This window comes from Harpia harpyja, chromosome 10 (assembly GCF_026419915.1).
Source record: "Harpia harpyja isolate bHarHar1 chromosome 10, bHarHar1 primary haplotype, whole genome shotgun sequence".
NCBI lineage: Eukaryota > Metazoa > Chordata > Aves > Accipitriformes > Accipitridae > Harpia > Harpia harpyja.
Genome location: NC_068949.1, coordinates 33534043 through 33547184, shown reverse-complemented (window position 1 = coordinate 33547184; position 13142 = coordinate 33534043). Strand labels below are relative to the sequence as shown.

The 13142-nt window shown below is 43.8% G+C and overlaps 1 protein-coding gene across 1 annotated transcript in view; it reads right to left on the bottom strand.

Moving 5' to 3' along the window:
• Positions 1–13142, bottom strand: part of SORCS3 (sortilin related VPS10 domain containing receptor 3) — a 318567-nt gene that overhangs the window by 49463 nt on the left and 255962 nt on the right. Inside the window, exon 14 of the mRNA XM_052799671.1 lies at positions 10430–10537. Within this exon, the coding sequence (XP_052655631.1) occupies positions 10430–10537 (108 nt within the window). The remainder of the gene's footprint in view (positions 1–10429; positions 10538–13142) is intronic.

Here is a 13142-nt window from a genome sequence, read left to right as displayed (position 1 = left end):
ATACTGTCTCATGACTGGCAAGATGATGCAGGGAACAAGAGACTGGAAACAAAGGAAACATAAAAGATGAAAGATGACACTGGAAAGGCAGGCAATTGCCAACAAAAAACACTGTCTAATTTTTTTCCTAAACAATAAATACTGTCTTTAAGATCCACTTTGGAGCTTTTAATTCAGTTGCTTTTGGCTGATCTGTTAACTAGAACAGTAGCCTGAGGGCAACTGGGTGATGATTCAGGGCTGCTGTACTTCTGTCTGTGGATAGAGAGTAAGAAAAATGGCATTTTTTTCTAGAAAGAAGAGATGCATTTACTTCCAAACAAAATATACCATCCATTTGGATCAAGATTTTCAGCTGTTACGAATTAGTGTAATTCCCATAGATCATCTCAGATATAAGGCCTTGTTCTACTGCTACTATTCAGAGGGAAAAAAAACAACAGCAGTGAAACTACCAAGAAAATACTGGCAGCAGACAGCAGCTTGCATGATGACAAATTTGTTCAAGAAAATCTTGGTCTGTATTGTTTCCCAAGGGGAAGGGTCAAACCAGAATTTCACAGAATTTCTCATGCAGATGAAATCTGAAGGAATTGGTTTATTTCCACTTCCAAGTGAAACTGAATGTCATGACATGGAGATTTTCCACAGAAGAGAAATTCAAAGTGTTGGCCAGATTCACTGACTAGCAATCCATATTGAACTGGTCATGGAAAGCTGCACCACTGCCAGATTCCAGGTCAGGAGGGACAGAGGAGATGGGCAGGGGAAGAGTTTCTGTTAATACAGAGAAAAATCAAAATCTTGCAATAAAAATCCTCCAGTACAATCATGGCAGACCCTTTTCCCTCAGCTTTGGAAAACAGTCTTGGGATGATTATTCATCAGCTCAATGGGCACTTCCTTTAAAGTGCCAGCAGAAGAGGAAAACCACTGCAAATGACATGGTACAGCGTGATCTTTTAGTTAGCAAGTAATGCCAAGTGCAATTAGTAAGTGATCTGCAGAACGTATAATTACGAAGCAGCCCTACAGTTTGGGCTCGATTTCTCCATTAGCTGCACAAATGCTGTACAAGGCAATGGGGAAGACAGGGATTTTTTTTATTATTCTTTTTTTAAAAAAAATACAAAGTGCTATCAAAATAAGAACTTATTGAATGACAAACCAAACCTTTTGAAATCTGGTCTCTAAAAAATTTATTGCCAATGTTCCCAAACCACTTTACATGACAATTGCTTCAAAAGAAATCCCAGCAACATGAAAGGGAGTGTGAGACACCTGGGAAGGGGGTTGGGAAAGGACGTTAATTTTTAATGCTGTTTTTCAGAAGAATTCTCTCTCTTCTTCGAAGCACTCGAAGACAACCAGTTTCTGATGCTTTGAAACTTGAAGATGCTGCCTCCCTCTTCTAGAAAAGATACTGGCAGGTATCAGCAATCTGAGTGTTTCCTCCACTAATGAGTCTGTGGTCGCAACAGAGGCAGGTGCTGCCCCTTTGCCAGAAGCTAGGTAACACAGCACGTTCAGTCATTTCAATCTTTCATCCTATGAATCAGCGGATTTCCAACCAGAGATGTCCAACACAAACGTGGAAGCCACTGCTCAGAACATGTAAGCTCCAAACACACGACAGGGACAGTTTGTGGTGGAGCAGGGTGACGAGCTTTGCCTGGCACAGGGTATCAGAGAGAAGGCAGCTCAGAAGAGGGGATGAGATCTGTACCTGGCTGGAAAACAGCATGGCAAGGTGGCTGACCAGTTACAGTGGGGGAATTTTCACAGGTTTGGGTCAAAGGGATCACGAAACAAGGAAACCATATACAATGACCATATAAGGACAAGCTCTCCTTGGGAATAAATGCTTGTAGCACTACCTGAACTATGTAAGATTCCTCAGACTATAGTATGGCTCCTCTGGAGAAGGAGCACCACTCACTGCAGGCCAATGATGAAAAATCTTTTAGAGTGAAATCTGCAGCCAACCCAGCGCTGAGCCTTTCCTGCTCCCAGAAAAACTGGTGTGCTGTACCACCCTCTGCTCCATGCAGGATCAGGGCCAGGCTGAGCTGAAAAGGTGCTGAGGCCATATGGTTTCTCAGTCCCCTGAGTGCTGGTGGGATCAGGGCACCAGAATATTTCATGGCTTGCTGTAATGGAAAGGTGAAAGACTGAGGAACATATGTGTGCACCCCACACCAGGCCTGAGTGCTTTGTACAGGCCAGCCCAGCTGCTAGCAGGAGGACAGCATAGGACCTATAACCCATCTGTCCTTACTTAAAAGCACAAGAAACAAAGCACGTTAGCCTCTAGATGAGAAAATCTGGATTGTATTGTCATCAGGCAAAACCTGTCCTTTTACTTAGGGAAAAGAAATCACGTATCAGCCTGCTGCTCATTCTGGCTCCTTCTGCGGAGGGCTTTTTTTATTCACTTCAGTGAATAAAAGCCTCCAGTCAGCACACGTTTTTCTAGACCTCCTCCCTGCACATGCTTACCTCTCCATTCACCTTGTCTGAGCATTACAGACATGACTTAGCATCTCCTTCCCCCTAAGGAATGGGAAAAGTCTGCACAGTGGGGTACTCATCTAGGACTCAGAAGACCTGATTCAGTGCCAAGCTCTCCCCATGACAGCCTGCTGAGTGACTGACCACGGGCATGTCCCTTGTTCTGCCTCAATTTCCCTACATGCGGAATACAACTAATGATGTAGATTTCTTTAGCATAATATTTTATCTACTGTCCATAAATAGCACTTGACAGCCATGAGAGTAATGTTTGTCCCAGAAAGCCAAAGATAGACAACACATGCCACAGAGCCCAGTGCCTTCACTATGTGTTATGGCTTCTGCCAGGAATCTTTTGAGCACATGGCGCAACTGCTGGGAACTGATCTCAGGTCACAGACATCCTCTTCCTAAGGCCCAATAAATCACATGATGCTGTCTGAGAAAGATTACTCTAAGCAGACGTTCTCATCACCTGATTTGTCTATTCAGGTGCCACAGAAAGACCTCAGCTCATACTGCAAGTATCAGCAGCACAATCAATATTGTGCCTCTGTGGACTGTTTAGGTGAATTCATGCAGCAATCCAAAGGCTAACAAATAGAGTACTCTTCTGGCAGGGAGGGAGATGGGAGGAGGAAGTGACACTGATTAATCTGTGATCGTTAATAATGTTTTTAAGTCTTGCAAATGAAGATAATGATATGGGTAATCAACTGTCTTACTCCAGGGTATAAACTGATCATCTGCTGGGATAAAATGGGAATTCCTATAACACACATTTTCTTGTCCATTGTAAAGTCACTTGATGGCATTAGCAGATTGATCATTTTCTCGCAAAGTCCCAGCTATTCATTATTTCCAGAAGGTTTTGAAATTAGATCAGATGATACAGGAATACAGCTCACTATAGCAAATGCCAATATCCTCTCAGTCATTTTGGTTTCCTAACTTAATAATTATATTTGTAATTTTTGTTCTCAGATCAAGTTTAAATTTTACTTTTCTTTCTGTGTGCAGTCATTATTTTCACAGATTAATTTTAATTTCATGGATCCTATTCTGAAGAGTCCTTATGTAGGTTTACACACTGCAGTTTGCACAGCCCCATGAGTGAGGACAGTGCAATGAACTCACAAGGACATATCAGAGCCTTGCAGTAAAATCCATAGCCAATAACAAAGATGGTCACACCAAAACCAGATATTGCAATAAACATAAAAAGAAAGGAAAATTGAAATGCGAGATAAAACCACAATGCGGACAACAATTAAAACCTACTGCTCCTTTCTAGGTATCTAATGGTACCTATGCAACTTGGATAAACCAGGTTTTGAAATCTGCCCTACAATCTTTCAAAAACCCCGCAGTTTTGGTAGGCCTGAGAATATGCACAGGCTGGCTGGTCAGGCCTGGTTCCCAAAAGAAGTAAAGATAAATAAGGATAGAATCCTTCATCACAACAGCCACCACACATGATCCCTTCTGTTGTTTTGTGCTCTGGAAGCTGCAAGTTGGATTTAGCTTTCTACAGACCTCTGGCTAAATCTTTCCTCCAGATTCCCTCTTCACCAAATCTTCTGTTGAGCTCAGCAGCAGCAGAAGTTGCAGAAGAAAATCTGTGGTTTTTTCAGACAGCTTCTTTCTCTTTTTCTCAAGAAGTGAAAAGACACCAGATCCATGGCAGGAGAGTTTGAAGGCCTCTGCTGGGCCACAGGAATTGAGGAACACTGTGTCTGTGTCTTTGTGCATGTTGGGCAAGAACCTCAATTCCTTCTAGGAAAAACAGTCTCTTGGTGTTTCTGCCATCCACTCACCTCTTGTCTGCTGAGATTGCTAGCTAGCAGGGATGCCAACTGTGGAGGGCAAAGGCTGGCCCAGCAGGGAGAAGACCAGCTCCTCTGACCACATCCCAGCAAAGGCACTACTTTCTATCACCTCTCTGGTTTCACCTTACTTTTCTCAGCACAGCCACTCAGAGGTGGCAGATCTGTAGCTCCCTACCCCTACACAAAGGGGCAGAATCTTTCAAGGACATTGTGTCAGCTTGTAATTTTCTTTCCTGTATCAGCTTTTAAATGTGACAGCAAGACTTGAGCAGAAGGCAGTGAATCTTGCCTTGCTTAAACAGGAAAGATGATAATCACCTTATCAGAAAGTGACGGGAAAATGACTCTTGGCTCCCATGTAATTTTGAACTCGGTGGGAGCTTAGACCTGGGAGCTATTGCCCCTCTCTCATACTCAGTCTGTTGAATCTCTGCTGAGCGCTAATCAGAATCTGGCCACGTTGCCTTCATACCTGTACATACTTTGCTGATGTCTTCCACAAGTCAGTCAGTTCTTCAGATTAAGAGTTAACTCATGGAACTCTTGGCCACACGATAATGTGACTGCTAAATTTTTAAAGGGATTTAGGGGGAAAACAAACTCAAAAAGTAGAAAAAATCATGAATGTCTTAGAAATACGAAGAATACTATGTTTGGCTAAGTGCCTTATTTGCAAATCTCTGTAAATGAGAAAAGTGTACAAGGGAATGATAAATTTTTTTAATATATATTTTTAGCACCCTTTACCTGCCACTGTTAGAGCATGAAACTGAGCTAGAGGGACCTCTAGTCTGACTCAGTATGGCCTGTGCTCGTAATGCTCTCTTTCTCACTTCAAACCTCTCCTGGCACTCATCTCACCTTTTCCCACAATTCTCAATTACTTATTCATTCTGCCCCACTCTTCTGTCACCCAGTGACGGATTGCCAGTAATTTTATGGGTCTCCTGGAAAAAAGGCTCTCCTGGTAAAGCTGCATGACCATGTAAATGAGAAGGTGTTAGAAAGGGCCAGGGCTCATAACCTGTTCATTTTCAACCAGGAACATTTTTTAACATACACATAGCCAAGGGCAGCAGTCACAGCAATGTTGGCAGACCTGCTTGTATTAAATCCTCTCAGTGAAAACGTTAATGCTCAATGATGCATACATGGATATATATATGGATCATTAAGTATACATACATAGAAACACATATATATTCATATACACACATGTGGGTGTGTCTACATAAATATATATTTTTCAGCACAGACCAACTTAATGATCCCCATCTATAAATGAGTGTCTGCACACACACACACACACATATAATGAGTCTGCTAAAATGATAGCAAAGCTCTGCAGGGCTGTGAAGCAAAAAGGTTTATTTCTCTTTATGTAGGTTTGGAGAGTTGCTTAGCACAGGAGATGAAGTGGCAGGGGTAACAATTATGAGTCAGAGCTGGAACAATATAAAGCCCTTCTCTGTACCCACAAAAACATCTTGTCTCTGATTTGAATGGTACAGACTAGCACATCTCTTGAGCAAATACTGCTTCTGTTTGGAAATATCACAATTGACTAGAAGGGGAATACAATCTGATTCCTTTCCCTTGGTAGACAACCTCAGGCAAGTAACATGCTGTGCCTATGGCTTGTCAACACAGAAACGTTATATCTGACCCATTAGAACGTGAAATCATTAAAAGATACACTAGTCGGCAGTGAGGGCTACAGGACAGAAGTTAGAAAACTGTAGATTTCAAAAAGACTAGTGTTTTCCAGGCACTCATTGGGTTACCTAAGAACATGCCTAACCCATTGCCGTTAGGCATTTGAGTTATTTTCCTAAAGGACCCTTTGTTTTCTGCAGCTGCTTTCCTCACACCTGCACCCAACACTGCAATGTGATTTGGTACACATCTCTCGAAGTGCTGTGACACTAAGGGAGCTGAACTGACCATCTTGTCAGATGAGATGAATGTCAAAACAACAGCAAAAGGAACTGCAGAAGTGGATGATCAGCCAGGAATGGAGGAAGGGAGAGTGGATTCATCTTGGTTAGGCAGTAGCTCCAAGTTAGACCAGCTCACAGTCTTGTGGTACTTCCCTGTGTGTCACAAAACTACATTCTTAGCAGAGCCCACTCAGCTATGCTTGTAAGGAAATAATTCATTCTTGCACCCTTATAGCCGTATGAAATAACAAAATCATAGAATAATTTCGGTTGGAACAGACCTCTGCAAGATATCTTGCCCAATTCCCCACTAAAAGCAGCTCCCACTTCAAAGTACACTAAGATATTCAGAATCATATAATGCCCCTACATGCAAATCTACAGATTTTACCATACTGGTAAGTTCCTTAGGACCGTCTTAGGGCATGTATACACAGCACAAAGCACAGAGGGTCCAAAAAGCCTAGGATGCTCATACAATCCAGACAGATACTGCAACTGCTCACATAACAGCCAGGAAGTGGTATGAAATTCTGTGCTAAAACTGTTGCTGCTTCCTACAGCCCCGAGAGCCCCTCACAGGATGTGCCACAAAATGAAGGTTGGGAATAATAGTCATTCTACTGATCTACTGATTTTAATAAGATAGTATAATAATAATATTGTTAATAATGCAATATGTTAATAATAGTTGTTGGAGTATAATGACTATTTAATACACATTCCCCTCAGAATATTATTTTTTGAAGTAGTTGAACACAGGCCACTTTGATGCAAATCAATGGAAGAAATTTTCCCTAACAGGAATCAGACAAGACTACTAGATGAAATATTTTGCATTTTCCAGGATGAAAAACAAATCTTAAAAAGGCACTAACCTACCCAGTTTGGCAGTACACAAATATGAGCACAGTCTTGGTCTCTCTGCCTCAGCCCTGCTTCTACCCTAAGAGCTCCCACTGATCCCATCGTCAGCTGCGGGATGCTAATCCCAAACCGTTGTGCTCCTCTCATCAGCTTCTTGAAATCATTGGGATTTCTACTCACAAACACAAATTCCATGTACCTCTAACCACCATGTGTTGTCTTGGTTCAGAGTATGGCCAGTAGCAATAGAAAGGCATTGATTTCTTCTCAGCCAAAGCTTCCACAAGCTCCGCATGATCCTACACTGCCCTTATACATGAGTTCACTAAAATTCTCATTGTGAGAAATACTTAAGTGATCTGCATAGAAATGGTTTTCATACAGGCTTTATAAATGGGCTCTTTCCTCCTCAGTTCCTTTAACGCTTTGGATAGGAATTTCTCTAAACATTTATGGCAAGTTTCGTGTGAAATTTCTTTGTATGGCTTTTACAGACTATTAAGAACAATTTTAAAAATTGCTAATGATGACAGTAATAATAAAAACAATGCCAATAACAATAGCAACAATAATAATAATAATACACCTGCAAAGATTTCAGAAGAAAAAGTCAGCTCTTAACAAAGCTGATACACAATATTCAGCAAGGTAACTCACTCCCTACATTCTCCATCAGAAGACTACAGAGATATAAGTAACAATAACCTTAGATTTAAAATGCATCTTTCATCTCAAAAGAAAACTACATTGATTTATAAAGTAAATGGGCTAAATCCACAGCTAGTTGAAACTGATTAGCTCCATTGATTTCAATGAAGGTGCTGATGTGCAGATTTATTTGAGCTCAGATCTGTCTCTGCACATGTGTGTGTCTGCATGCTTGTGTTGTTGGACAGTGATACACATTGCGCATTGCACAAAGAATTTCACAGAAAAACACCATATTAACCAACACAGAAAGTGACACATTATTGCTGCATTTAGAGAAAAATGCGTGGAGTGAACAGAATGCAGGCTCTAATCTTTAGCTGGGGATTGGTGTATATTTCCCCAACAGGATGCTCACAGAAGTCTTGTGAAAAGGCTCACAGGTATATCTCATACTGTTGTGTTTTGCTCTTTGCAAAAACAGGGACAATATTTGCAGATAGCGAGGCAGCAGATGCACAGATATATTCTTCTACATAAACAAGTATTCCACTTTTATGAAGAAAAATCCAAAGTCAAGGCATGGGTTTGTAGTAAAGGAAAAACTAGCAACCCTACCAGAATTGATACCACCTCTACTCCAATAAAATCTCAACAGCTGTCTGCGACATAGACACAGAGGCTGCCTCATTCTGCCCCAGCACTGTTTGGGAAACAAACTCAAGAGCGCCACTCCTATGCTTTGTAGGCATAAAGGATAACCATAATTACTTAGCCTGGCCTTCCTAGGACACTTTAGCACAGGAGATATAGATGGGCTATACAGGAGCTGGCTACACCTTCCTAATCCTGCTAAGACTACAGCACAAACACACTTCTGTCATGGCATAGATGGCAAAGAAGCCAGCTCAAATGACCCTTTGCCAGAAGAGGATTTTCCTCCAGCCCCTTTCTTGCAGCTAAGGTGATCTCAACTGCAAGTACAGACCGCTCCTCACCACATAGTCGCTTTTGTTTGCGTAAGACTGATGTAGGTCTGGTTTTTGAAAGGCATACCAACACAAATCACGCAACCCAGTTGGAATAAATTCAAATCACTAGCAGAAATGCCTAAGACACACAACAGTTATCTGATCCAAGCTCCCTCAGAAAGTGATGACAAGCATACCCAGCAGTCTACTCTCAGTCTGTCACTACCTGTGACACCAGCAATGAGATCCACCTACACATTTCTGCCACGTAAGTAGGCAGATGGACTGAAGCCTAGAAGAAAATATACTGGGCCTGAATCTCATTTCTATTACAAGTAGTGAAAATCTGCAGGAACTTCAGGTGCAGAAAGCAGGAAAAGCAAACTGACTGCAATGTGAAATTTAGGTATATCTCCTGCCCCGAGCTGGAGTGCTGCAACAGTGTCTGATGTTATTAACCAAAGGCACTCCTTCATGCCACTGCAAATATGCTTCGCAGGTGTGACTCAGTCTAATGCATCTTAGCCACCTTGCTTTCTGATCCGTTTCAGAAAGCTGTTCCAGCCAGCTCAGAGAAAATACAGGTAAGAAGGCATCTCTGCAGGCAATGAAGGCTGTGCATCTAGTCCTTGCTTTGTTCAGAATCCCAGAGCAGAATGCTCTGATCTGCTTTGTGCAAGACGTTGGATGACTCTGAAAATGCCTTTGAACTTAAGAAGTTTTCTCTCTTCCCTGGTTGTTAAACTCAGATCTTGGCCTGTTCTTGGGCCAATATTACTCCACCAATTCAACCAGCCCTACCCAGTGCTTCAGCACTCCTGGGAGGAGGAAGGTCCAAGCACCTTCAATGCCAGCCCAGGCTCTTCACTCCATGGTATGGGTGAATCATAGCATACTATGCCCCAGACCAGGAAGGTTATTCTGAGCTCAGCTCTGCATATGCACACTGAGAACACCTGTAACTTGAGCTCAAACCAGATGTACAGCACAGAATGTGGATAGCAAGCAATGAGGTTTGTGGATATTCATACCCAGCAGCAGTCTCAAAAGACAGTCAAGCTGCACAACTGGAGCAAGCACTGAACTGACATTAGGTGCAACCATACAGATCTCTGGCCTCTGAAGAGCACTGCAGTCCCTGGGCCATCAGATCCAAGGAACACAATCTCAGCAGTATTCATGAGAAGGGACCTCAGGATATCACCAGTCCAAGCTCTTACTCCAAGACAGACTGTCACCAACTATAGATCAGGGCAGATGCGTCTTCATCTAGCCAAGGCTTGAAAACTTCCAGGGATGGTGACACCACAACTTCTCTGTAACCTGACCCAGGGCTACACCGCTCCCCAGAGAAGCGGATTTAGCTACTGTCCTATCTGAACTCCCAAGGTACACCTTGGGACCATCTCTCCTTGTTATACCCCCTGCCACTACTGGGAAGAGTTTGGCTCCATCATCTGTTTGCCACATGATGCATGGACACCTCACCTGGGTCTGTGACTATCAGCAAAAACCACAAAACAGCACCACGCCTTCATGCAACACTACACGTGTAGCTACACAATGCTGCGCTGCACATCATGAGGCTCACCATGCACTTGGAGATCTCCATGCACCCCTTCTGCCATCACATTTTTAAAAAGTTAAGAGCTGCTATACTTACGTCATTATCTGGGTCTCTATGCCAGGGTCTACAAGGGATCCATCCACAAAAAGTGGTGTTGATGTGAAACTGTATCTACTCCAGGATCTTCCCTCATCAAAACTCACCCTGGGATAGAAGCAGACAAGATTTATACACATAAAAAGACTTACTCTACAACAACTGCAGCAATTAAATGTTGGCTAAGGTCTGCAAGCTCCAGCAGCTATATTTATAGATGAGCACCAATCTTTGCCATTTCCCAGCCCACTAATTCATGCTCTTGGTGTACTTTGAAAGATCAAAGCCTTAGAAAGCATAAACACTGGCAATAAGGACATGGATATACTTGATCCAGCTGTACATCAGACCTCAAGAGATCAAGGGGCATTGCCAAGTCCTGTTTCTGGATCTGCAATAGCACCTGGCATGAGGCATCACACAGAGCATAAGCAGTCCTGGCCTGAATGCATGAAAATTGCTGTCAACACCACGGGACGTTTCGACCCACGTGTGTATCGATGCCATATGGCATAAGCTACAATCTCTCTGGCCCTAGTGATACTTCCCTGCATGCCATCTCAGAGGTTGTCTCCATTTTTACAGAGAGGTGAAGGAAGGAGGCCAAACTGAGCCACAGTCAGTGGTTAGTCTGGGTGCTCTTTGCCTGTTACAGTTGTAAAGCAAAGTTGTATGCTGGTTAAAATTAAAGCATTTCCCTTCTTAGAAGCTGAGAGTGTTCACACTGTCAGTGACAAGCCACAGTAATTCAGTGGCTTTTGATCATCTGTCCCTCCCCACAACTACCATGCGCCTTACTTTCTGTTTTTATCAAAAAGCATGTGTACCCTAACCCAGCTGACAGGGTCTTGGTTGAATTAGAGTTAGTACAACGGACTTTTAGATTAGCAGAGGAGGGTTAGAAAACCCTGCTCTCAGCTACACCCCTGCAACCTCTCTGTGTCTGACAACTGCAAAGAAATAAGTCTAACTGACCATACCAGCAGACAGACTGGGTCAGGACTCTGGTGGCCTCTGCCTTAGTGCCCCTTCCCAGCCTCCCTCACGGCCTCCCCCCACCCCATCCACGGCCCAGGAGCCCCACTGACACCATAGGAGTGCGAGGCTCCAGCTCTGCCGCAGCCCTGCCCGGCCACGGGCCCGACCCAGCCTGGCCTCGGCCCGTCCCCGTCCCCGGTGAGCTGCCTGATGCCCATGGCTAGGGCTGCCCCTGGCTGCCCTGCTCCTGGCCGGGGTGGTCGGACGGGCGCTGGCTGCGAGATCCCGCCCTGCTGTCCCGGGGACCTCGGTGGGCTCCCGGCTTCCCAGGCCTCGGGGAGCCACCAGCGCCCACGTCGCCCTGACGGCCTGGGCCCACAGCAGCACAGAAAACAGCCAGAGAAGGGCGTGCACACCGAGCTGCTACTGCAGCAGGAAAGACAGGCAACCTGCAGGCTGTCAGCATCCAGATCCCAGAGCTGCTGCCCATGAGCAGTTCTGAGAGCAACCAAGTTTGCCTCTGCCCCCAGACTCTCCACACAAACACTCCCGTACAATTTCTGCCCAGAATTTCAGCTCCAAATCATACCAGCAAAGGAAGAACAAACAGAGAAGCGCAAAGATTTATTGGCCATAAAATTATTTGATCCTCTACCAGCAGGGTCATCACAGAGCTCTCTGTAATTCTGCAAGGTACCTGGGCTATGAAGGCTGACAGATTACTCTTGATGGACATTACCAAAGAGACAATCATGGCACAAACAACTCCTTTGAATAGCAGGAAACATTTCTTATTTTAAAGTGAGCTTAAAAATGTTTGCCTTATTTTCCAAGCTAGGAAAGCTGGTGGGGATGCGTGTGTGTGCACGCGCACATGCATCTGAGCACCTGGATTTGTCTGAGAGGGTCTTGCTGGAAACTGAATCCTCCCTGCTCCAAGTAGGTAGCATCAGGGATACTATCTGAGATGCCACCAGAGGATCAGGAGGCCAGTGTAATATGTATTACAAACAATGGGTTACACCAACCTCAGATCTCTCGTGTGGAAAGCCAAGGCTTTCAGTCACCATTCCCTAAGTATCTGCCTCCCACAGCACCAAGCAAAACACCTTCACCTGACTCACAATGCACATTTGCCAGAATAGGAAGCTGACTATAGACCAAAGACTGAAAGCTGGGAGTACAACAGCATACAAAAAGCTTATCTGCCCTAAATCTATTTATTTAAATGTATGTATCTACCCATACACCTGTGCATTTGTATGCTGTTCTACTTGCATGCTTATCTATCTAAATAGCATTTCAATTTCTGGGGAACAGCATGCTTCATTAGCTTAGCTAAAGTTCTCTTGGCTTTTCAATTATCCGCCCCTCTTTTCTCCAGAATGAAACTTATTGTACAACGTCTCAGCCTGAGAACTAATAGATATACATGTACCCTTTAATCTATTCCACTCCTGCCCATAAAACAGGTGCCTACTGAGGCAATATGAAGCAAATTCCAAAGCCCCTAAGGGGATAATTTTGGAGGAAACCTGTTGGAGCTTATTGATAACAGCTCTAAATCACTACTCATTTAATAGAGCAGGTGGGGCACTCATAGTAGTGCACATGCCATTTCATGAGACTTAGTAGAAAGGGAGAACATCTGAAAGGAACCTCTGCAAAGCAAAGGTGAACTGGGTTCTCAGCTCCTATGGAAAGTCAACCTGTGACCAAGTCTTTCCCAACGTCT